The 24922-nt window shown below is 39.5% G+C and overlaps 1 protein-coding gene across 2 annotated transcripts in view; it reads right to left on the bottom strand.

Moving 5' to 3' along the window:
• Positions 1-1659: 1659 nt before the first annotated feature.
• Flo2 (flotillin-2) overlaps positions 1660-24922 on the bottom strand; it is a 103934-nt gene continuing 80671 nt past the window's right edge. For both annotated transcript variants that reach the window (XM_076205941.1, XM_076205940.1), the window contains exons 3-11: positions 20237-20438; positions 18770-18888; positions 18037-18150; positions 16427-16546; positions 13102-13209; positions 11977-12090; positions 10068-10244; positions 8594-8740; positions 1660-4423 (exon numbers count right to left, since the gene is read on the bottom strand). In XM_076205941.1, coding sequence (XP_076062056.1) covers positions 4367-4423; positions 8594-8740; positions 10068-10244; positions 11977-12090; positions 13102-13209; positions 16427-16546; positions 18037-18150; positions 18770-18888; positions 20237-20438 — 1158 coding nt within the window. In that variant the 3' untranslated portion in view covers positions 1660-4366. The remainder of the gene's footprint in view (positions 4424-8593; positions 8741-10067; positions 10245-11976; positions 12091-13101; positions 13210-16426; positions 16547-18036; positions 18151-18769; positions 18889-20236; positions 20439-24922) is intronic.

The following is a 24922-nucleotide window of genomic DNA, read 5'->3' as shown; positions in this document are numbered from 1 at the left end:
AGTGCTGTTGGCACAATCACTCCTTCATTCAATCTCCTCTTAGCATCCATTACCAAATGTCTATTTTTCATTACACTTTTTAATTCCCTAAGGCATTTACTTGCTTCTCCCAATCTACATTCTACCTCCATCTCCACTCCTCAATTTCCCACCACATTTGCACCCAAGTATCTAAAACTATCCATTTCCTCCAGTTCTGCTGTGCCACTTTCTACCCTTGTACATCTCATCACCTTACTTCTACCCACATTGATCTTCAACTTCCTTCTTTCGCACTCCTTCCCAAACTGTCACAAACATCCCTCCTCTGATCCTGCCACAGGCACAGTGCCATCAGCAAACAACTGGCTCATCTCCATTTTCTTTTATCATCTCCAATCCCCAACTCATTACCCTTGCCTTGCATTTACCTCTCGCACCACCCCATCCATGTATAAATTGAACAGACAAGGCGACATAACATGGCCCTGGTGATGTCCCACCTTTACCTCAAACCACACGCTCTCTCTAATTCTGATTCTAACACAAGCTCTACTACTCACGTAAAAACTCTTTGACTGCTCTTAATAGGTTTCCTCCTATCCCATATATCTGCAATACCTCCCACAGTTCTTTCCTGTCTTTTCCTAACCCATAAAGGCCCCAAAAAATATCCTTACCTCTTCCTAAAGCTCTCTCACATACAGTATCTCTCTTACTACAAAAATCTTACCCACACAACCCCTACCGGTCCTAAATCCACACTGTTCCTTACCAATTACTCCTCTATTCATCTAATCCTCTCAATCAAGACCCTCCCATAAGCCTTCCCAACTACACTTAAACTGATCCCTCTGAAACTACTACACTCACACTTGTCCCCTGTTCCCTCATAAAGTGGAACTATACAGGCACTCCAGTACTCTACCTTCTTTTAGAGAAACTTTAAACAACTCATAGTCAGTCCACCATCACTGTACCTTTTTTAGACACACTGCATGACACCCATCCAATCCAGGTGTTTTACCTGCTCATCATTTTTATAATTAGGGAGAAAAATACAATATAGAGGACCCCCAGTCCTCCAACTCAATCCCATTTAGTTGATATATATGATACACATGAAAATATAGTGGTAGCACTCCCCTACCACCACATGGTATCAAGAAATAGACTTATAGGAGTGGTTAACCACTTCAGTATGAGTCAAATTTTTGTGCAGTATCGGCTGCCTTGAAAGGGGGCAAAAGCCTTGGTATATGTATGTATGTATTGGCTGCCACATGAATGATACCTCTACTCACATTATAAAATATAAAGTCTTTGCTGTATTACTCATTCTCTTCTACTCTGAGTTATAATAAACACAGAAAACATGATCAAACCAGTTCAAAGAATCTGGGGGTAACTCGTGTACATCTACAAAAAATATATATAATCAAGATGCTTAAGCCAGCATCCTCATGTACCCACTCGTACCTCATGACACCTGTGTAGGCCTCATTGTACTGAAGTGGTTAAGGATGGGTTCAAAGGAATAGCACAATGGATGGATGGCAGAGATTTTAAACTAATACAGATGAATATGTGGCTCTAGTCCATGGCAGTGCCCCAAAACAGTATTTAGGTGCATGTTACCATGCAGAAAATACCTCTATATAGGATAAATGAAACAATCTGTTATAATAATGGTGATACATCCATCTTTTAATATTCACAATCCATAAGATAAATACAATGTGAATCAAACATACACCAAACATGTAATTTGTTTCCTTTAGAGACAAAAACTTTGATGTACACAGACCCAAAGGGGAGATAGGCAAGGACAGGCTGAAGTTGTAATGAAACAGACTGACAGTAAAAAATATACATAAGCATTTCACAACTAAAGAAGAATCAATTTAGTATATGTAACATGCTATTGTAAAATATCATAGCTTTTTAACATGTTTGCTGTACAAGTGTCTTATATGTGACTAAGAAAAAATATTTAAGACTTTTCTATTATTTAACACTTAATGGTACAGCAATGCAAATGCAGAACTACAACAGTACAAACATATAAACATACAGTTCACAAAAGCAGCCTAATTGTCATTGGCAGTGTAAATATCTCTGGATTGATGCCATAACATTTATGACTGAATCCTGAAAATTAAGTTTGTGTGGATGTGCACATTGGACCACTTGCTTCGTCGTACAATTGGCACGCTTGGCAATACATAATTACAAAGTGTAACCAGATCTCGCGAGTATTTCCTTATTACAATCGAGTACATTAAGATGTGATCCTCTGCTTTGTGGTACAGCCTTTTTACGTGGCTACACATGCTTAAAATGAGAGGTTGACAGTTTATTTTGTTACATTTTTCAAGTACATTATGAAATACATGTTTTGGTAAATGTAAGCTGAAAATCTATTAACACTATACAATAAACTTGTAATCTTCATTTCTAATTCAATAGTACTGCATGATGAATCATCATCAATGTGATAATATGTGTTTCTCAAAATTAAATAACATGGGATATAAATGCTGCAGTAGTGTAATTCAATGGCAGTATTTATACATTGGGTAGAGAAAGAATATGAAATACGACAGAAAAATAGGATAACCCTACCAAATACAAGCAAGAAGTGAAAGAAAGTAGCTGGACTATATCTAATCTCTCCTGTGAAAAAATTCTATTTTCTGCCTATTGAGTGCCAACTACTCATGGACCTAAATATAAAACTTTGTTATTTCTGTCAAGTTGGCAACCCTCAAACTATACTGTTTATACTTGGTTCCTTCAACTGTGAAAAACTAAAACATAAACATTCTCTTGCTGTATAAAAGCATGTATACAAGGGAATATAAGTACTTCATTTAAGGGAATATAATTGGTTCAACTGAAAGCTTTATCATTTATTACATCTAAGAAGTCTTGAAAGATTGTATTTTTTAATAAGGCTACTTCTGTTAGTCTTATATACATGACTTGCACATGTGTTGGTTTTCTTTATATGGACAAGAAAATCATGCTAGACAAGTATAAGCTACTATAAATTTCCAGAATAACTTTATGGATAAAACAGACTCATGAATACTTAAAAATGCTATTTACCTTTAAAAAAAAATGAGTTCTATCAATGGTTGAGTATATAAACTAAAGTAAGCAATATTTGCTTTCATATATCTTTCTAGCATAGACACCACTGAAAATGCAGACGCAAATGGGTTCCAATGGCTAATAGGACAATACTGAATGAATGGTGTATTTATACCAACACTGTGCAAATTACTGAACACAATGATGCAGAATATTGGCTTTCCTGCAAAACAACCAGCATTTCAGCCCCACAATTGCAAGCTGTCTAAGGCACCCCAACCTTTTGCAAACCAGAACTGCAATGGAAGGTTTATTTATGCTGGAGGGGAAAACAAAGTTTGCAAGTAGACATTATTATGTAAGAAAAATTTCTAATGAGATATCACTTTTAGCTCAAGATCCTTCCTGTGGGCCTGAGGTTGGGGCACTCGGACTAATGTGGTGAAGTTTAAGATACGTCACACAGCTAAATCCGAGAGATTCTCCCTCAACAGAATAACAGGATAACTTTCCCTTGAAACAGATGAGGCACAGTTATTACGATGTACACCTAGGAGGACCCAGCAACATATTCATGCACCCATGCTATAGTGATCTGATGAAAGGACTTGAGGAAATTCTTCATTTTGCACATGTATCAGTACTATTGGCTCCCTTTGTCGTCCTACTGTGAGTTACCCTAATTCTAACTTATCTCTAAGCAGTACAAATCTTCATCTTAGCAGGCTCCAATTCACTACTTCTCTCAAAACCTGGAAAGTGACTGTACTGACCTTTTTAGATTCATTACATGGCTTAGTGTTTCAATGTTACACATTACCAGTCTATCCTAAGTAATTTCAATACCCATCCTACTTTGTTACACCATACCTGTCTACTTAATTGTCAACATATTTAACTTAAAGAAGTCGTGTCTTTTTTCTTTTATGAAGTTGCATATTACAGTTTTATTAAACATATACTAGAAAACAAGAATATGTACTCATCCACAGATGAAAATAAATATACTTTGTAGGTGTTTGCCATGAATAAAAAGTTTTAAAGAATGTTCAATCAATTAATTTTGTCTTTATACATCTGAAAGCAATTCATGTTGGCTTCCCTGAAGTCAACTTCATATACTGCTTGATTTGCAACCATATGCATGCATGCGCCACAAAATTGATCCAACTGTTTCCTTTCTTGCATAAGCACAAACACACTTTAGTTTTGAAGTCATGGTGTACAGGACTGTAAACACTTTCCCCCTGAGGAGTGGCACTAACAAGTACCTAACAATTAAAAAGGCAGCCTAGACATGAGCTGGCTGGGGGGCAGCTTGTGAAGCTCCTGGCACCTTGCCTAGCACCTGTATGAGAAAAGAAAAAAGGTTTTAATGATGTTAGTAAGAACAGTAAGGACAGGGATGACCTGTCATCTACAAATACATAAGATGAGAGGGAAGAAAGGGTGGTGGATGGGAGAGGGTACTTATCTTTTGACTTACATACATACATATACCAAGGCTTTTTCCCCCTTACAAGGGAGGTAGCCAAAAAGGAAAAGGCATAAAATCATTTCCCCCCATTCCATCCCTGAATACACTTCACACCCCTCCACCCTCCCTCTTATCTTAGCACCTCCTGGATGACGGGTCATCCCTGCACCTTGTCCACTGCCCTGGGTCAGAAGCAGTGTCACAAGACACAGCACATCCACAGCAAGGCCGCTTCATTAAATCGGCGACCCCCCCTCTCTGTCCCCCCATTGCATAAAAGGAGAGGATGGGGAGAAATCCCTTCGGGCTGCGTCAAATTTTGCTCACACATACTACCTCACCCCCCATCCCCCGCCCATTCCACCTCATGCAATCACAACATCATCCATATACAACCATTCTCCATTCACCCCTGTCTTCTGTCCTCTCCCGTCCTTCCTCAACAGAGACTCCCCTCTTCCCCAAAGCCCCCTTCACCCCATCCATCCACCTCATCCTAGGACATCCCCTCATGTTCACTCCCTCCACATCTGCCTTCCATACCTCTTTTACTGGTCTTTCCTCACTCATTCTTTCCATGTGTCCAAACCATCCTAATATTCTTTCATCAACCCTCTCTCCCAAATCCTTTTTGACCCCTGTTCTCCTCCTCACCTCCTCATTTCTCACTCTATCTAGCCTAGTAACACCCATCATACTTCTCAGACACCTCATCTCAAACACATTTTGACTTGGATTCATTTAATCAGTGACACCCCTCATGCAAAAGATAAAGGAGATCAGGTGTATAATGGGGGAGGAGTATCACAGAAAAAACAGAAAGTATTAAAAAAATGTTTTGGAAGAAAGTTAAGAGAGGAAGGGAGGCAAGTCAGATGTTAATGGAAGAGAAGGCAGTAAGGGGGAGATGGGCAAAATATTTTATAGGGCTGTTGAATGTGGAGAATATGGAGGGATTGTTAGTAACAGTGGGATGCATTAAGAAAATGATGGTGATGGGTGAGGAAAATGGAGGTGAAATAAAGAAAGATGAGATACAAGTAGTTTTGAAAATGATGAGAGCAGGCAGAATGTCTGAAGAAGGGAAATACAGTAATAGTGGACTGGCTAGTGAGGTTGTTTAATGTGTGTTTAAGGAGGGTAGATTATCTGAATACTTCTGCTTTACAAGGGTAAAGGGAATGAATGTAAGTGTAGTAGTTTCAGAGGGATCAGTTTGTTGAGTGTAGTTGGGAAGGTACATGGGAGGTTTTAACTGATAGGATTAAGAGAGGAACAGGGAGTAATTGGTGAGGAACAGTGCGAGTTTAGGAAATGTAGGGGTTGCATGGATCAGATTTTTGTGGTAAGGCAGACATGTGAAAAGCTTTAGGAAAAGGTAAGGATGTTGTTTGGGCTTTATGAATTTGGAAAAGCCTTATGACAGGGTAGACAGGAAGGTAGTGTGGGAGGTTTTGCAGATATATGGCAAAGGTCAAGATGATAACGATTCGAATCCTGCTTGGGGCGAGTTGAACTAAGGGCATGGTTCACTGAATTCCACACTACAAAGTCCATTGTAAGGGGCACTGTCCTAGCTTCCCAATAGGAGGGAGTTTGTGATGTTAAACCAAATCAAGTAGAGTCTGTTAGAATTGGAAATGGAGAGAGGAAAGGTGGGATTGCAACAGGAATGTGTCATGTTGCCATTTGTACATGGTTGGGGTGGTGTGGGAGGCAAATGCAAGGGTAATGGGCAGGTTAAAGAAAATGGAGAGAACTTGGAGGTCAGCTAGTTGTTGTTTGCTGATGACACTGCCCTTGTGGCAAGGTTGAGGAGGGATTAAGGGAGTTAGTGATGGAGTTTAAAAGAGTATGCAATAGGAGAAAATTGAAGGTAATTGTGGGTAAAAGTATGGTGATGAGGTGTACAAGGGGAGAGGATGTCAGCAAGTTAGAAGTCTTAAAGGAGAGAGGGTGGAGGAAGTGGGTACCTTTAGGTATTTGGGTTTGCACGTGGCATGAAAGGGAGGAGTGGAGGTAAATTGTAGACAGAGAAAAGCAAGTAAATGCCTTGAGGGATTAAAAAGTGTCATGAGAAATAGGCATTTAGGAATGGATATAAAGAAGAGACTATACAAAGGGGTGATTGTGCTGATGGCACTGTATGAGGCAGACCTGGAATTTAAGAGAGGCAGAGACAAAAAGTTCAGATGTGTTTTGAGATGAAATGCCTGAGAAATATGGTAGAGGTTACAAGGTTGGATTGAGGGAGAAATGAAGAGTTGAGGAGGAAATTGGGGGCGGAAAAGGAGATGGCAGATAGGGCTGATGAAAGAAGATTGGGATAGTTTGGACACATGGAAAGAATGAGTGAAGAAAGATTAGAAGAAGGTGTGGAAAGCAGAGATTGAAGGAGTGAATATGAGGGGGCAACCAAGGATGAGATGGATGGATGGGATAAAAGGGGCATTGGGGAGGAGGGGAATGTCTGTTGAGGAAGGATAGGAGAGGACAGAAGATAGGGGTGAATGGAAAATGGCTGTGTATGGATCAAGCTGTGATGCATGAGGGGGAGTGGATGGGGGGTAAGGGAGTGTGTGTGAAAAAAATAATTTGACGCAGCCTGAAGGTATTTCTCCCCATCTTCTCCATTTCTGCATGAAGGAATGGAGAGGGGGGTTGTTGATTTAATGAAGTGACTTTGCTGTGGATGTACTGTGTCTTGTAACACTGCCTCTAACCAAGGGCAGTGGGCAAGATTCAGGGATGACCTGTCATCCAGGAGGAGCCAAGATAAGAGGGAGGGAGGGGAGTGGAGTATGTGGGGATGGAATGGGTGGGAGTGGATTTTATGCCTTTGTATTTTGGTTACCTCCCTTGTAAGGGGGAAAAAGCCTTTGGTATATGTATGTATGATATTTTTGGTATCAAGTGCCTTCAGAGAATAAGAGCATTGCTGGGTTGACTATGCATCAAACTATATTATAGGTGCTTTAACATGAGCCTTTGGGTGGAACCCCATGGGTCTGTGTTGTTGCCACATGACCCCATCACATACAAGGGCTGCTCACTATCTACCATGATGCCAAATATGTGAATGACCTGACCTGACAACTAGGTCCAGGTTAAGGGCACCTCGGGTGGCAATGTCACATTAGCCACATTGCCAAATGAAATGATAACTTCACAGTCATTGTCTTTTCGTAAAATCCTAAGACATTCCTTACACCATACAGTCATGTTATGAATATACCCATTTTTACAGAATAACAGTGAGACAGATAACCATGCATAGGTCATCGGTAGATGTGTCAACAATTGGGGGTTTCCATGGGTCACACCAATGGGCTCAAGTTCTATCTGTATACCAAGAGCTTTTTCCCCCTTATAAGAGAAGTACCCAAGTCAAAGGCATGAACTCACTCCCACCCATTCCACTCCCACCCTTTCTTCCCTTTCATCTCAGCTCCTCATGGAGCTCAAAGGGCTCAAGTTAGGTTGCATATACAGGAATATGTCACTATATGACCGAGTGCTATAAAGTGGGTAAAACAAATGTTGGGTGTATGTGATAGCCCCTGGAGGCAAAAATTGAGGAGGGGGTTGACAGGGTCCATGAACACAACCCCCTATTTATATGTAAAACCTACCTCGATATACGAATTTTCGCATTGTGACCAGTCAGCTGGGAACAACTCGGTTGTATAGTGAGGCATTCCTGTACTACAGTGACTGCTCCATGACTTAGTCAAGACCTGTTACCAACATAGTTCAAGAATGTCAACTCTGACTATATTGGCATGTGGCATGCCTTCTTGATGTTCATCAGGCTCACATGGCCGTTTCCAGAAGAGGGTCTACCTGGGAGGGATGAAGGGGTTGCCCACAGAACTCACTTCTGGGACTGGCTGACCTTTTCTTCTGATTGTTTTTTGAAATATGACGGGCAGATGCACGAGGGCTTGCCTGGAGTAACTGTGGTGAATGGTGTTTCTGTGTGTGCGAATTGACACCCCCCTCATTTAATTTAAAACAATTAACAAGAAAATCATTACACACCTTGGACAAATCGATGCCGGTGAGTGCCTCCACTGCAGGAGGAATTTCCCCACACAATCGGGCCACACCATTGGTAATGGAGTCATTGCTACCAATAATGACAATCTCCTGGGTCCTCGCCAAAGGTGCTGCAATTTCAGCCGCAATCTGAAATACAAAAGAGGATATGGGCATTATCAATTCCACATTATTTCATCTCATTTATTTATTTTCATCTACTGATACTAATCCCTATTTCCAAGTGACCCCTTCCCTATGGCATTAGCTAGAACCACATCTATAGTAAATGTCGTTATGTCAAAGGAGTTAAGCAGATCTATAGGAAATTCTATTTGTTGTAACCCCCTAAAAATAAATGAATAAATATATATATATATATATAAAACTAATATCTCTTCTATTCCTGAACCTCCTCACTTCCTCTTATTTGATTCTTCTCCTTTGCTTTATTCAGACATTTCATCTCAAACACATTTAAACTTTTCCTCTTTTATGTTCCATGTTTCTGCACTATACAGCACTGTTGGTACAAACCCCTTCTTACAATCTCTTCTTAGCATCCATTCCCAAATGTCTATTTCTCATTACACTTTTTAATCCTCCAAGACATTTACTTGCTTGTTTCAATCGACAATCTACCTCCACTTCTCCCTTTCCCACCACATGCACCACCAAGTACCTAAAATTATTCACTTTCTCCAGTCTCTCTCCCTTAACACTCACTTCCAATTTTTTGCCATCCTCTCCTCTTGTACATATCATCTTACTTTTACCCACTTCATCTTCAACTTTCTCCTCTTGCACACCTTCCCAAACTCTGTCACTAACTTCCTTAATCCCTTCTCTGATCCTGCTACAAGCACAGTGTCATCAGCAAACAATAACTGGCTTATCTCCCATTTTTCTACATTTTCTTTAACCATCTCCAATCCCCTGCCCATTACCCTTGCATTTAACTCCTGCACCACCCCATCCATGTACACATTGAACAGCCATGGCAATGTGCACATGGAGTGGTGCAAGAGGTAAATACAAAGGTAATGGGCAGAGGATAGAAGATGGTTAAAGAAAATGTAGAAAAATGGGAGATAAGCCAGTTATTGTTTCAAATATATCAAAACTGATTAAATAACAGTATGACATCAAGTTTTGCTGTTGACAGGTCACACAATACATATTGTTCCTAAATTCTATTTGTGAGTTGAAAAGAATAGATGTATTTGTTGTTAATGGCAATTCATTAATGGTTACTTTGGAGTGAATTTGGTTAATGTTTTAATAACTAAAACTGTCCAGAATTACACTTTGTGATGTAAACATAGATTTATCTAATCTAAATCTTATTTTTCTTAAATTTCAGTCTTATTTCCCTATAGGTATCTTCTCACTGGGTTACAAATTTGAGCTTTCTTGACAACAGTTGCAAGAAAAAGAATAAAGAGAAGGGAAAACAATAAAGACAAATTTTTATTACGTTTGGCAGACTATCCAGCACCATGGACATGACTGCAGCGTCACCATACTGCTTATATGCTGCTGCCTTCATCTTCATCTGCTCTGCTTCTGCCTTACCCACCACTTCAATACCATAAGCCTCTGCTTCACCAATACGTTTGATGCGTTCAGCCTCAGCACGGGCAGCTTCCACTGTCTGAATATCAAGAAATGTAATCATTAAAACATGAAAGACAAGAATTTTACAAGTGTCAAAATAAGGTCCTTTGTAAGGGGCACTGTCCTAGCCTCCTGATAGGTGGAGCTTGCAATGTTAAACTGAATCATTATTGTCAAATATATCTTGTCATAAAGTGTATGTCTAAACATCAGGCCCCCCAGCATAGGATGATTTTCATTGTCTGAATAAGATAGTGTTCAGTTGCAATCTCAGTACAAAGCTCAAGATGAGCAGTAAGCAAACATCAAATTCTGTGTTAAGGCAGGCCTAAAACAATGAAAATACAGACAGGAGGATCCCTAGTCTTCTTAATCCTTCCCATTTAGCCACCTTTTATGACAAGCATGAGAAACAAGATGGAATTATTTTCTCTCCACCACAGGGAAATTAGAAAAGGGCTGAGTCATAGAAATAGTGAAACGCAGGTTCAAGGGAATAGCATAAAGTAGGGACAGCAGTAGTACAAAAGTATTATCATTCCTTTATAAGAAGTTTTACACTAACACAGATGAATGATGTGTGGCTCTAGTCTGTAGGTGCTCCCCAATGTCTAAAGTATTGGCTGCATGTTAGTATGCAGTCAATGTCTCAGTACACAAGTACTAGAGCTTGTGTTATGGTTCAAAATGGAGAGAGCGAATTGTCTGAGATGCTGTGTCATGTTTATATGTCACCATGGTTGTTCTACGTGCACATGGATGGGAGGTAAATGTGAGTGATGAGTATTGGTTTGGAGATGTACATGAGAATGTAGGGAAGTGGGAACTGAGCTAGGTGTTGTTAGCAAATGAGACTGTTTGTTGTTGGGTCAGAGGATAGTGTAAGGCAACTAGAAGCTGAGTTTGGGGGGTATGTGAGAGAATAATTTGAAAGTAAATGTAGGCAAAAGTAAGGTGCTGAGATGTACAAGGGAGGAAGGTGGCAGTGAGTTGGAAGTAAGTCTCAAAGAAGAGAGGCTGGAAGTATTCAAGTACTTTGGGTCACGTGTAGAAGGGAATGGAGGAGATGGGATGAAGGTAAATCATAGATTTAAGCAAGCAAGTAAACATCTTTGGGGATGAACACAAAGAGGAGACTCTATGATGGGGTGATTGTGACTACAACACTGTATGAGTTTAAGGGAGGCAGAAAGGAGGAGTTTAAATATGTTTCAGGTGAAGTGTTTAAGAGATGTGGCAGGGGTTCCATGGATAGAAAGGTGAAGCAGAGAGCAGGGGTGAAAAGAGCTGGCTGGTTGAATTGATCAAAGAATACTGAGATGGTTTGGGTATATGGAAAGAATGAACGAAGAAAGACTAGCTAAGAGAGATGACTGAAGTGGAGTGAACTTGGGAAGAAGACCAAGAATGGGATGGATGGGGTGAAGGGGTCCTTTGGTACATGTGGAATGTCTGTAAAGCAGATACAAAAGTAGGAGAGCGAGATAGGTGTGTGTGGAGAGTGGTTGTGAGTTGTTGATAAACTGATGCAGCTAGAACTGATTACTTTTTGTCTGCTCTATAAATTCTTAATTGGATGAGGTGGGTAAGGGCACTGTACAATAAAGTGGTGGTGGTAATCCAGCTTTGGCTGTTGGGCCCTATTGTAGAGGTGCTCTGTATCACTGCCTTGTTCCTGACCAGGGCCGTGGGCACAGGGATGGGATGGCCCTTCATCTATAAAGAGCTAATATAAAAGGGAAAACAAATGGGCAATAATAGTTCCATACCTGTGTGCGACGACCTTGTGCAATAGTTTCGACACGGTAACTCTCTGCCTCAGCTGGAAGTCTGACTGTTGCGATAAGTTCCTTCTCTTTCCTCTTGATCTCTTGCTCCTCAACCTGTGATAAAAAATAAGTTAATTAAGGTAAATAACATAAATAATGCAATGAATCTCAATATTTCTATGCAAATGATGTCTTCTTGAAAACTTCACCATCCACTAAAAGCTTTGAGATTACTTCCCCGTGTCTCAATTTACCATTGATAAACCTAAAGAACAGGTCTGGTTCATCCTTATATTAATCAATGACACCATTTTCAAGAAGAGATCTGGGACAAAGGATTAATTATGACTGATCTAATTTCCTTTCTGTCTTTGGGCTCTAGTGTTTTAATTCTTGGGACCATTGTGTATTATTCCTTAGCTTTAATAATTACTCTCTTCCTACATTTATCCCAAGCCTTGTCTCCAGCTTCTTTAGCTATCACAGTATTCATTGTACCAGCTATCATTGTGGATAATTTTCCCACTAATTCTTGGTACGTACATATCTACAACCAAGTTGTAAAGGGAAAGACAGATTTCCCACTTCCTCTCAGCATTAGCAATATCTATGAATTACTCCAAATTGGCTCCTTCACAGAAGTTTCTCAGATTTAAGAAGTCCATCTTTTCAAATTTGAATCTCCTTTGCCTAGTATAACTTATTCCTCAGCTCTGGTACCCCATGGAAAAAATGGAATTTAAATGATACATGAACCCTTTCTCCTAAAGGACAAAGATACCAGAACAATAATGTCTGGTTCCTTGGTAAGTAGCAAATCAAGTCTTGGAGTGTCATCACCTCTTACTTGAGTTGTGTCTGTTACCCACTGGGGCAATGTATTTTCCATTGCAAAATTTAACAGCATATTTCCCCATGAATTTTCATAACCTTGTGCTTTCCATTCCTCCCAATTCACCTCTTTGCAATTAAAGTCTCCTTCAAGGACTATACTTTGGTCAATAATATTCTTTAACAAGATGCATACCCCAACAATTCCTGGTAATCAGCTTCCATCCAAGCATTTGTAAGATGGGGTAGGTGTTTGATGGAGAATGTGTACAATAAAGATGTAACAATAATTACCTCAATCTGCTTCTTTCTTTCCACAACTTCAATTTGAATTTCTTCGTTTCGGATTCTTTGTCGGGTTTTCGCTGCCTGTAGTTCATATGCCAACTGTGCCTCTGCTTTCTGAAAAAGAAATTACCAATTGAATAAAACTATATGAGGAATATAAAATATCATATAACATATCAATCTTTGATCATATACATTTTGCCTAGTGCAGTGGGTGAGATGCAGGGATGACCTATCATCCAGGAGGAGCCAAGAAAAGAGTGAGGGAGGGGTGGTGAATGGGAGTGAAGTATGTGGGGATGAAATGGGTGGGAGTGGATTATGCCTTTGACTTTGGCTACTTTTCCCACAAGGGGGAAAAAGCTGTAGGTATATGTATGTACATATATATAAAGAAAATAAATTAAACAAACACTACTAGATAACACAAATAAAATCAAAATTAAAACAATACATTGTTGCATGCCAGATTCCCTGATACCCATCCCTCTGAATCCTCTCTCCCCCAAAAGGACAGAGCCCATCTGGCCAGACTGTGATGTAGTCACCATCCAGCCCTTCTAAGCTACCAGAAGAAGCTGGATGACAGCATTGCAGAGAACTGCCCAGGATGTAACAATTAAGCCCATACTATACAACACATTATGGAAGACTGCATTGTAACACAATCATGCATGCCAACAACACAATATACATTCTATAAAGGATTTGTGCGAAAACCTTGTTCCAGCCGTGGCATTTCTCAGGGAGATGGGATTGCTTAGCCAGACAGTCTAGAGAACAACAACAATAAAAACAGTCATAATGCAAACACATACATACATCTACCAAAGGCTTTTCCCCCCTTATAAGGGAGGTAGCCAAAAAACAAAGGCATTAAAACCACTCCCACCCATTCCATCCCTACCATACTCCACTCCCCTCCACCCTCTTCCCTCCCCCTTATCTTGGCACAGATTAGGAAAACAATTTACATCACAAACAACTATATACCACCCAATTCATCAATTTTCAAGGAATATATCCCACAACTCCAACCTATCAACTCCCTAATAAACTACTCATAAAGCACATATTGGATACTGACGTGAATGCATATCACCAAATTTGGTTTCACATACAAACAGCAGAACAAAGAGGAAGCAAAATATTAGAAAAACTCCCCAACTTAAACATATCAAATTCCAGCAACAACCCCCACCAGATAACCACCTCAACACAATTAGCACAGAACATCCCAGAGATACCAATGAGCTCACCCTCCCTCCAAACACAACATAAAAAAACACACATGACCTCCCCTCAAACCATTTCTCAACACAGATCAACAAGAAGTAAAGAAAAAATAAAACCCACAAGACAAAATCCATAAACTACAAATAAAAAAGCTGGTTAGCAAGAATTATCTATTCTAAACAATACATCACAAAACTAACAAACACAAGGAAAGCTGGGAAAAGTACACATGTACTATAGATGGGAAAACAATCAGTCGATCAATCAGCCATCCTGAGTCCACTGCTGAACAAAGGCCTCTTTCATAGCATTTCTTGACTCACATGACTGCACCAACCTCTGACACATCAAAACAACACAGCAACTATAAAATAGCTACAATATCCATCCAAGCTTATCTAGAAAGTCGAATAATAGCTAAGAAATAACTTCTCATTGTCTTGATAAGTCTTCTTCAAAAACATGAAAAACCTTTTATGGACAATAATTCTTATATATACATATACCAAGGGCTTTTTCCGCCTTACAAGGGAGGTAGCCGAAGTCAAAAAGCATAATTCCATTCCCACCCATTTCATCCCTATTCAACCCCCCCCCACCCCCCCATCATCTTGACTCATCCTGGATGATGGGCCATCTCTGCATCTTGCCCATCTCCCTGATTCAGAAACAATGCAGCAAGACAGCACATCCACACCAAGGCCGCTTCACTCAATCAGCAGCCCCCCTCTCCATCTCCTCATGTAGTAACAATGAAGACAAGGAGAAATCCCCTTGAGCTGTGTCAAAATATCATTCACACATAACCACTCCCTAATCCCCCACCCACTCCCTTCTGTGCATCACAGTATCATCCATACACAGCCATTCTTCACTCACCCCTATCTTCTATCTTCTCCCTTCCTTCCTCAACAGACATCTCCCTCTTGCTCAATGCCCCTTTTACCCCTTCCATCTATCTCGTCCTCAGTCATCCCCTATGTTCACTCCATCCATTTTTGCCTTCCACACTTCTTTTACCAAGCTTTCTTCGCTCATTCTTTCCATGTGTCCACACTATCCCAATACTCTTTCATTAACCTTATTTACCATCTCCTTTTCCAACCCCACTCTCCTCCTCACCTCTTCATTTCTCACTCTATCCAACCTTGTAACCCCTACCATACTTCTCAGACATTTCATCTCAAACACATTTAAAATCTTCCTCTCTTATGTTCCATGTCTCTGCCCCATACAGTGCTGTCAGCACAATCACCCCTTCATACAATCTCCTCTTAGCATCCATTCCCAAATGTCTATTTCTCATTACACTTTTTAATACCTCAAGGCACTTACTTGCTTCTCTTAATCTACAATCTACCTCCACTTCAACTCCTCCCTTTCTTACCACATGTGAACACAAGTACCTAAAGCTATCCACTTCCTCCAGCCTCTCTCCTTTAACACTCACTTCCAAATTGCTCCTATCCTCTCCCCTCATACATCCCATTGCCTTACTTTTACCCACATTTACCTTCAACTTTCTCCTCTTGCACACCTTCCCAAACTCTGTCACTAATTTCCTTAATCCCCCCTCTGATCCTGCCATTAGTGCAATGTTGTCAGCAAACAACTGGCTTACCTCCCACTTTTCTCCATTTTCTTTAACCATCTCCAGTCCCTTGCCCATTACCCTTGCATTTACCTCCCGCACCACTCCATCCATGTATAAATTGAACAGCCATAGTAACATGACATCCCTGGCAAAGTCCTACCTTTACCCCAAACCACTAACTCTCTCCATTTCTAATTCTAACACAGGCTCTACTACTCTTGTAAAAACTCTTGATTGCCCTAAACAGCTTTCCTCCAATCCCATATATCTGCAAAACCTCCCACTGTGCCTTCCTGTCATAAGCCTTTTCCAGATTCATAAAAGCCCAAAAAATCCTTAACCTTTGCTAAAGCTTTCTCACATATGTCATTTTTATTTCATATATATATAATCTTTATAATATAATAAAAAACAAGAAGAAAATGAAGACATCTGTTGGACAAAATCAGTTATATAAAACTTACATCTAAACAGAGTATAATAAACAACTGTCGCACATACCGCTGTGTTGATTTCACGATCAAACTGGGCCTTCTGTAACTTGTACTGACGTGCATTATCCTCAATTTTTGTATCAGTGTTGTACTTAATATCCATGGCTGCTTTCTCTGCTTCTGCTTCCTGTAGTAGATGAAAATATATAAATAGGCATACAGTATATACATACAAAAAAAAAGTTTTATAATAAAAATAATAATAATAATATGCAGTCTTTAAAACACATACACACAATAGATGATGATTTATGATAATTTGGTTGATCATAAACTCCTCACTATTGGGAGGCTAGAACGGTGCCCCTTACAGAGGACTTTGTAGCATGGAATTTAATGAACCATGCCCTTAGTTGAACTCACCCCAAGCAAGATTTGAATCATCGTCATCTCAACCTTCGCCACAAATAATGATGCCCTAACCCACTCAGCCATCAAACATCCACACATAATGGAATTTTCTTATATCATTCTTTACGTGTAGTGACTACATAACTACTGCATGTATGGCAAATAAGACTTTTATTTTTTCTATCATTATTTTTTCCCATCATGTCATCATCCATATATAGGTTCTTATGTTCATCAGAACTTATAAATCTCTCCTATTATTCTCTTTATATGAGTTTATGGCAATAGATCATCTGTAATTACAAACCCTAAATCTCTTCTGCGTTCACAATTAATTCATCTCCACATTTCATAACTTTTTTATGGTCATTTTCACTTTGACCCATTTCCAAGATGACTTTCTATATATTGAAAGTCATCTATTTCTAGCTCCATTCATAAGTTTTATGTAGGTCTTCCTGCAATAAATTACAATCTCCCTCAACTTTCATTTCCTTCACAATCTTGACATCATCCAGAAATAAATTTGCATAGTTGCCTATTTGATTCATCATATCAATGATATACATTAAGTTTATGACAGGTGCCAGATCTGAGCCATGTGACACCCCACTAGTTACTTCACTCCAGTCTGACAACTTATCTCACAAATGTTTGCATATATCTGTTGCTTGAAAATCTTGTACCCATTCTGATGATTATTTTTTTCAATGCATCTGTACAACACAATTATAATCACCCTTCTCCATACTTTTCTCCATCACTGTTGACCCAATCAGTACTTGATAAACCATGATGACCCAAAACAGGTCTCTTAAAAATGACCATTTTCTTGTTTTATTTTATTCGTTATTTTTTCTTTGTTTGGACTGCATGTATATGTGCCTTACTACATTACCTCATCCATGTGCTCTATAGGAAAGTTCTTGCAATTGCACATTAGGAGTATGCTTCCTAACATGACTCCAGGTTCCAAATTTGCAACTGACAAATAGTCATTTTCATATATATATATTTTTTAAAGTGACACAAATAAATTGTTTGTGAAGCTATTTCAATCAGTAGTATACACATGAAATCAATAATGACTGAGTAAATACTTGGAACACAGAAAAAGTGAGAAAGAAAAAGGAGTGACTGATAAACTTCTTTCTATCTAATGGCGTTGTCACCACAAATGCCAGTCACTGACAACATGAAGAAAAAAGGTGAAGGAGGAATGACAGTAGAATTTTCAAATACTTTTCAATACAACCAAATACATACCCTGATGCCTGCATCCCTGTTTGCCTGTGCAACACCAATATCAGCATCTCTTTTGACAGCCGCAGTCTGTGATTTTCCTAATGATGCCAAGTAATCAACTCTGTCATACACATCCTGAAGTAAAAAATATTTGTTATATAAAACTGGAAAAAGTTATATTTGTATGATAAAGAAAATAAAAGGAAACAAGCTTTTCAAATAAATTCCCAAACAAAAGTGTTTGGTTATCATGTATGCTCAGAAATCCATGGCAAGTAGAAGTTGCTTCACGTGAAACACAATTAAATTCCTCCCACTCTTTGCTATATATACATTACTATGCACAATAACTTAAATTAATTCAATCAAGGTTGTTGGGCAGGGCCCCCAACAAGGGGAGTGGGGGGCAATGCCCCGAGGCGGCACTTTTGATGAAAAGAAGGTAAAGCAAATTCCCCCTAATGTACTTTTAATGCATGATTTATTTATCATGAGTTGTGTGTATGAACGATGTATGTATAAACGTTGTTTTGTGGATGAATGTTACAAGTGAATCATGCTAGTAACCATCAGATGTAGAAGGTGGTGGTAGTGGTGGTGTGTGGGGGGGTGGCACGTTTCGACTCGCCTCGGGGCGGCACTTTTTGACTTGCCCCGGGGTGGCATTTACCCATGTCGGGGCCCTGTTGTTGGGACATTCTTTTTCTAATATATACACACTTAAGACATAAACAGGAAGATAGATAATAAATACCTTGATAGTAAATGAGAGGATTTCAATACCCATTCGTCCAACATCCATGCCCGCAACCTCTCGTACTAACTGTGCAAACTGGTCTCGATCACGATATACCTCTTCAACAGTCAGAGTAGCTGCAAATTGATGAGCAAGTTAGATATGTTGTAAATTGGTAATCTCTTTCTAAGAAATATTTTATGGAAATAAAAAGCTGTCTCATAGGATTTCACATACACTGTCACCACCTGACAATAAAACAATATCAACACAGAAATGGTTTTTCAGTATATTCCACTTGCTCCAGATGCAACCACCACATAGATGACACAGATCCCTTCAACCTACACTACCATACACTCACCCTGTTCAAACAGCAACATAAAATTTCTGAGTGATTTATGGGCTGAACTGGAGGCAAGAGACCAATGACAGGTACTTGCACATGGTGGTTCTGCAAGATGGACAGCAAAGCTGCTTCCCATTTTCAAAACCCATCAACCCCTTCAGATGGTGCAGCCTTGTGGGACTGACACTCAGTCTCTGAACTGGGCTCAATACAGACAACAGTCCATTATTTTCTCCCAGAGGGATGTATGAAAGGGGCTAAGAAATACTGCTAGCCACTGCAGGGCTGTGGTTTTACAGTCAGTAAAATTTGATGCAACAGTTATTACTGACTGAAAACCTGAAACCCCCCACAGTGATCACCAATGGTCCTTATGCCCTCCTATTGATCTCTCCAGGAAGAAGCTGTATTTGAAGGGGTCAGTTTTTGTATCACTTGCTGATAGAAGGAAGATGAGGGAGCAATTGCCAGTTGTAGACTGTAACGAGGAAAGTGAGCCAAAATTGACAGATCTTGGGTATGGTATAGGAAATGAGTGTCTTTGAGATCCACATACATACAGAAGTGAGGGTAGAAATAGGATTTGATGAAGAGCAGCAGGGAGACAATTCTCTCCCACATCCATCTCACTGAACCATCATACAAGCTTCCATCATTGGTCTCGAATCAATGATGAAATTTGTGTAATTATTCCATGTGCTTTATGGATGACCTTGCAAAGAATCCAGATTACATATCCTTGGATTAAAAAAATGTCACATGTATCCTGAAGATATACACATAAGACAAAGCTGAGTGAATACTAAAATACTATATATATCACCTGGATACATGCATTGCAGAAATCTAATAAAATGCAATACTTATCTTGTGTGCTGCTGATGTGTATTACATCAATCTTTTATTTATGCTAATTCCAGCCAACTCTAGCATCAGTATAAAAAAATATATAATAAATACATCTTTAAGAGAATTATGTTTCTAATATCTGCTCTTACTTCTGATAACCATTTTGATTATACTTTCCTTAGTATAACTTTTACTCCTATTTAAAAAGAAATGCTATAATCTTTCAGACCTGAAGGGTTACTAACCCATTACCATCAATTCTTCTTACAAGCACAATGGGGTCATACCTAGAATGGCTCTAAGATGACCTTCCAAGGTCATGAGTATGGTAGATTTGATCTCATCCACACCCAGACCTAGGAACTGCTCAGAGGCGATCTTGAGGACTTTTTCTTCCTTCATGATCTTGACTTGTGCCACCCCAGTCACTGTCACTTGTACACCCAAGGAGGTCTCCACATTTTCGCAGCGAGGATTTAAAGTTATAACCTGTAAATATATAAAAAAAAATTCAGTAACATGTTATGAATTTCCATACAAGTGTATAAAGATTTACAATATTGATTAAAGTAATTATACCCTCAACCATTTCTCTACATAAACATGTTTTGCTTTAATCTAAAAAAAAAAAAATCCTGTTGCAACAACTGCAGCACAAAAGCAATGTTTTTTCCTAACCATACTTCTATGTTTGGTTTATTCACAATCAGATTACAGATGACAAATTCACCCTTCAAACATTAACACCAATTTCTATCTTACTATGAGACATTTTTCCTAGGACTGGACCCTTGCTGGCATTTTCTTAACTTTGACCAACCAACACAATACTAGTCAACTGAAGGTAAGCCAGACCATTTTTAATCTGGGAGACACTCCTCCCTCACCTGCATAAAATTTATGAACTTTATAAGGATAACATAATTTAAGATGAATATTACAGAATGTGCTGAAAGTTACGTAATCTTAAAATCTAATTTCCTATTCCTGTGTCCCACAGAGGAATCCCTCCCAGAATTAGAAATACCCACACTGACACATTGCATTCTGACCACCATCCAGCTTTGATACTTTACCAACACAGAATAGGCCTAGCTAGAGATGCAAAATACCCCAGATGCAATCACTACACAGACATCAAACACCTTACAGTGCCTGCACTTGGTTTACCCAGGCAACAAAGCAATATTTCTAAGAGTGACTTGTGGGACAAACCAGTGGCTGTTGCTGGGTAGCTGAGAACATCCTACATGAGACCTAAGGCAATGGATTGACTGGTTCACATTCACTTGGCTTACAGGGCAGCAATTAAGTACCGATCAAACTAGTAAAAAGCACAAATGATTCTAAAAACTATGGTTCAAACTAACAGACAAGAAAAATGCACACATTTTGAAAACCATGTCACACCTCACACGCTACAATACAGAAAACAAAAACTTGTGAATATTTTGTTTAATCTGATCACCACTACATATATCTACAAAGACTTTGGTAGGATTCATAAAGTTTTAAGTACAACTAATATTTTTTCATATGTATACTAGTCTATTTCTTACAAACCTTAAGCTAACTGATATCAACATACAATGTGGAATGTAAATATCCACCAAATATCAACTGATGAATACATACCTACATTTACAATCTATGCCACTACTCAATTTCAGCACTAATTTTACCTTATATCTATATTTATAACAATACATACATACATATACCAAGGCTTTTTCCCCCTTCCAAGGGAGGTAGCCAAAAAGGGAAAGGCATAAAAACACTCCCACCCATTTCATCCCTACATACACTCCACACCCCTCCCACCCTCCCTCTCATCTGAGCACCTCCTGGATGACGGGTCATCCCTGCACCCTGCCCACCGCCCTGGGTCAGAAGCAGTGTCGCAAGACACAGCACATCCACAGCAAGGCCGCTTCATTTAATTGGCGACCCCCCCTCTCCGTCCCCCCTTGCATATAAGGAGAGGATGGGGAGAAATCCCTTCGGGCTGCGTCAAAATTTACTCACACATACTACCCCACCCCCCACCCCCCCGCCCATTCCTCCTCATGCAATCACAACATCATCCATATACAACCATTCTCCACTCACCTCTGTCTTCCGTCCTCTCCCTTCCTTCCTCAACAGACATTCCCCTCTTCCCCAAAGCCCCCTTCACCCCATCCATCCACCTCATCCTAGGACGTCCCCTCATGTTCACTCCCTCCACATCTGCCTTCCATACCTCTTTTACTAGTCTTTCTTCACTCATTCTTTCCATGTGTCCAAACCATCCTAATATTCTTTCATCAACCTTATCTCCCAAATCCTTTTTCACCCCTGTTCTCCTCCTCACCTCCTCATTTCTCACTCTATCCAGCCTAGTAAACCCCACCATACTTCTCAGACACCTCATCTCAAACACATTCAAACTCCTTCTCTCTTCTTCTCTTATGTTCCACGTTTCTGCCCCATACAGTGCTGTTGGCACAATCACTCCTCCATACAGTCTCCTCTTCGCATCCATTCCCAAATGTCTATTCCTCATTACACTCTTTAATCCACCAAGGCATTTACTCACTTCCCTCAATCTACATTCTACCTCCACCTTCACTCCACCTTTTCCTGCTACACTTGCACCCAAGTATCTAAAACTATCCACTTCCTCCAGTCGCTCTCCCTTAATGTTCACTTCCAGTCTACTGCCACTTTCACCCCTTGTACATCTCATCACCTTACTTTTACCCACATTTATCTTTAGCTTTCTTCTATCACATACTCTCCCAAACTCTGCCACCAGCTTCCTCAATCCCTCCTCTGACCCTCTGACCTCTGACAAATAAAATTGTCTGGATGCTGGGGTAACTTGGATTTTGAGATAGCTTTTGACAAGGTATTTAACAGTCAATTACTAAGGAAAGCAATGAGGAAGATCCAAGATGTAAGTTATTGGATTGGACGAAGGAATTCCCGAAAGACCAGTACATGAAAACAGTATTAAAAGATAGGATATCAAGATGGAGGAGAGTAACTAACACCTCCCTGGCAAGGTTCCCCACTATTGAGAAAGCAGACATGGACATTTGTTATTTGTTTTTGTTTTGTCATCATTTGTCTGTTTGATTTTCATTTATTATTAGTTATATGTTAATTTGTTATTATTTACTATTTACCTGTTTGTCTATTATTTAACTATACCTATGCATTTATTTATGTATTTTATTTGTTATCTACATTAAATTTTTTATTCATTAATTTATTATTATTATGATTTTTTTTTTTTTTTTGCATCCGACCTAGATATGAACCAAAAGGCATGCTCCGTCGGCATGCTCTGCCTTTGTAATCCTGCAAGCTACACAAAACAAAACTATATGAATAATAATGGGATGCAATTAAATAGCCCCATGAGAATGTTTGTGCCTAGAAACCAAAGTACTCTCTATAGAACCCTCTATCTATATACCAAGGCTTCTCCTCCCTTATAAGGGAGGTGGCCAAGTCAAGGCATGTACATATTCCCACCCATTCCACTCCCTTCCTTCCATGTAAGGGGGAAAAAAGCCTTTGGTATATGTATGTATGTATTCCACTCCTATCCACCATCCTCTTTTTCCTCTTATCTTAGCTTCTTGTGGATGAAGGGTCATCACTGTCTCCTGCCCACTGCCTAGGTCAGAAGCAAAACAGCAAGACACAGCACATCCACAACAGGGCTGCTTCACTTACATGGTAACCCCACCTCCTTGTCCCTTATGCAGAGAATACAGAAGACAGAGAGAAATCCCATCAGGCTGTGTCCAAATATCATCCATACACAACCATTCTCCACTCACCCCTATCTCTTGCCTTCTCCCTTCCTTGCTCAACAGGTATTCCCCTCTTGCTCAAAGCCCTTTTCACCCCATCCATCCATCCATCTCATACTTGGTCATACCATCTTGAGCAGTCAAGAAGTTCATAGAGCAAAAGAAAATTATGGGCACATCGTTCTATGCAGGAACTTGCAATTCTACCCATCCCTCCCAATACATAGCACAGCTACAGCACAACACATCCATACATAAACTCATACTCAGATCACAAAACAAGTACTCCAAGATCAACCACAAAATTCCCTAATCCAGTCATTAGATAAACAAAGAAATCCCTCCCTTGAACCACAATACATACATACATATACCAACAATACATACATACATATACCAACAGGTTTTTTCCCCCTTACAAGGAAGAACATAATTCAAGTCACCATCCTGCTTTAAAACAATACCAACACAGAACAATCCTGGCCATATCAGTAAATTGTCCCGCATGCAATCACCACACACCTCATCATACACTCTCCCATTGTAGCCTTGCCCAGACAAAAACATAATATTTCTTCCTTGAGTGACTTAAAGACCAATCCAGTGGCCATTGATGGTTGCTTGGGAGCCATGGGTCTCCTGCAAGAGAGACCTTGGACAATAAATTGACTGACTGATTATCTTTCCTCAAGTCCATACAGTTTCATGGTTTCTTATACTACCCATCTACTCTTGATAAAAAAATAAATAAATAAAAATAAATAATTAAAATAAATCCTATAATATAAACAAAATAAATAAGAGGTTCCACCAAAGTCTTAGGATTCAACCATCAAATATATAGCTGCAGGAAAAGGAAGAATGACAATGTAGAAAATATGAGGGGGGGGGGGGGTCATTATCATCCATGACAGAAATCCCTTTTTTTTTCAGACTTTATCTTACAACTTACTGATATTTTTCTGGCTAATACCACATGATTTGATTAAGATGAAGGTAAGAAAAACCTTTTATTGAACTATGTCTTTATACCATGACACATTTTGCTACAATGTATGTTCTGCCTGCCCTTTACTATGACAAAACCATCTGGTATTAGCTAGAGTGAAATGTATCCTGTGTGCCATCTTAAATGGGGATTAATAAAATATTATCCAAACACCGCAT

The sequence above is a fragment of the Oratosquilla oratoria genome, chromosome 22 (genome assembly GCF_046742065.1).
Source record: "Oratosquilla oratoria isolate Oo_2021 chromosome 22, ASM4674206v1, whole genome shotgun sequence".
NCBI lineage: Eukaryota > Metazoa > Arthropoda > Malacostraca > Stomatopoda > Squillidae > Oratosquilla > Oratosquilla oratoria.
Note: the sequence above shows the minus strand (reverse complement) of the source record. Positions and strands in the feature narration are given on the sequence as shown.